Source organism: Penaeus monodon, chromosome 28 (genome assembly GCF_015228065.2).
Source record: "Penaeus monodon isolate SGIC_2016 chromosome 28, NSTDA_Pmon_1, whole genome shotgun sequence".
Classification (NCBI taxonomy): domain Eukaryota; kingdom Metazoa; phylum Arthropoda; class Malacostraca; order Decapoda; family Penaeidae; genus Penaeus; species Penaeus monodon.
In genome coordinates, this window is record NC_051413.1 from 26,891,160 (window position 1) to 26,891,505 (window position 346).

The 346-nt window shown below is 59.0% G+C and overlaps 1 protein-coding gene across 1 annotated transcript in view; it reads right to left on the reverse strand.

The window, feature by feature from the left end:
* LOC119591127 (serine-rich adhesin for platelets-like) overlaps positions 1 to 346 on the reverse strand; it is a gene marked incomplete at its 5' end in the record, with an annotated part of 16,634 nt that overhangs the window by 6,285 nt on the left and 10,003 nt on the right. The window contains 1 exon segment of the mRNA XM_037939840.1: positions 59 to 255. Coding sequence (XP_037795768.1) covers positions 59 to 255 — 197 coding nt within the window.

Below are 346 nucleotides of genomic sequence, written 5' to 3' on the forward strand. Positions count from 1 at the left end.
TATATACGAAAATAAGGCAATCTCAGCAGCATTACCCCCAAAGCACGCGATCGCTTACTTGAACCTCTGCTGCGGGATTATCCTCAGAATATCCTGCACCGACTGGTTCGACGGCACGATGACCTTGTTGATGATGTGGATGACGCCGTTCTGGGCCTCAATGTCCTTCTCGGTGATCTTGGCGTCCTCCACCCCAAGGGCGCGGCGCCACACCTGCAGGCGGACGGGATTCTCTTCGTCGAGCGACATGATAGCCTGCGGGAGGGGGAGAGGGAGAAGGGGCACGGATTAGGGGCGTGGCGGGGCTGGCGAGGGCGTTGGGAACCTCGTCTGGGGGGTTATAGTG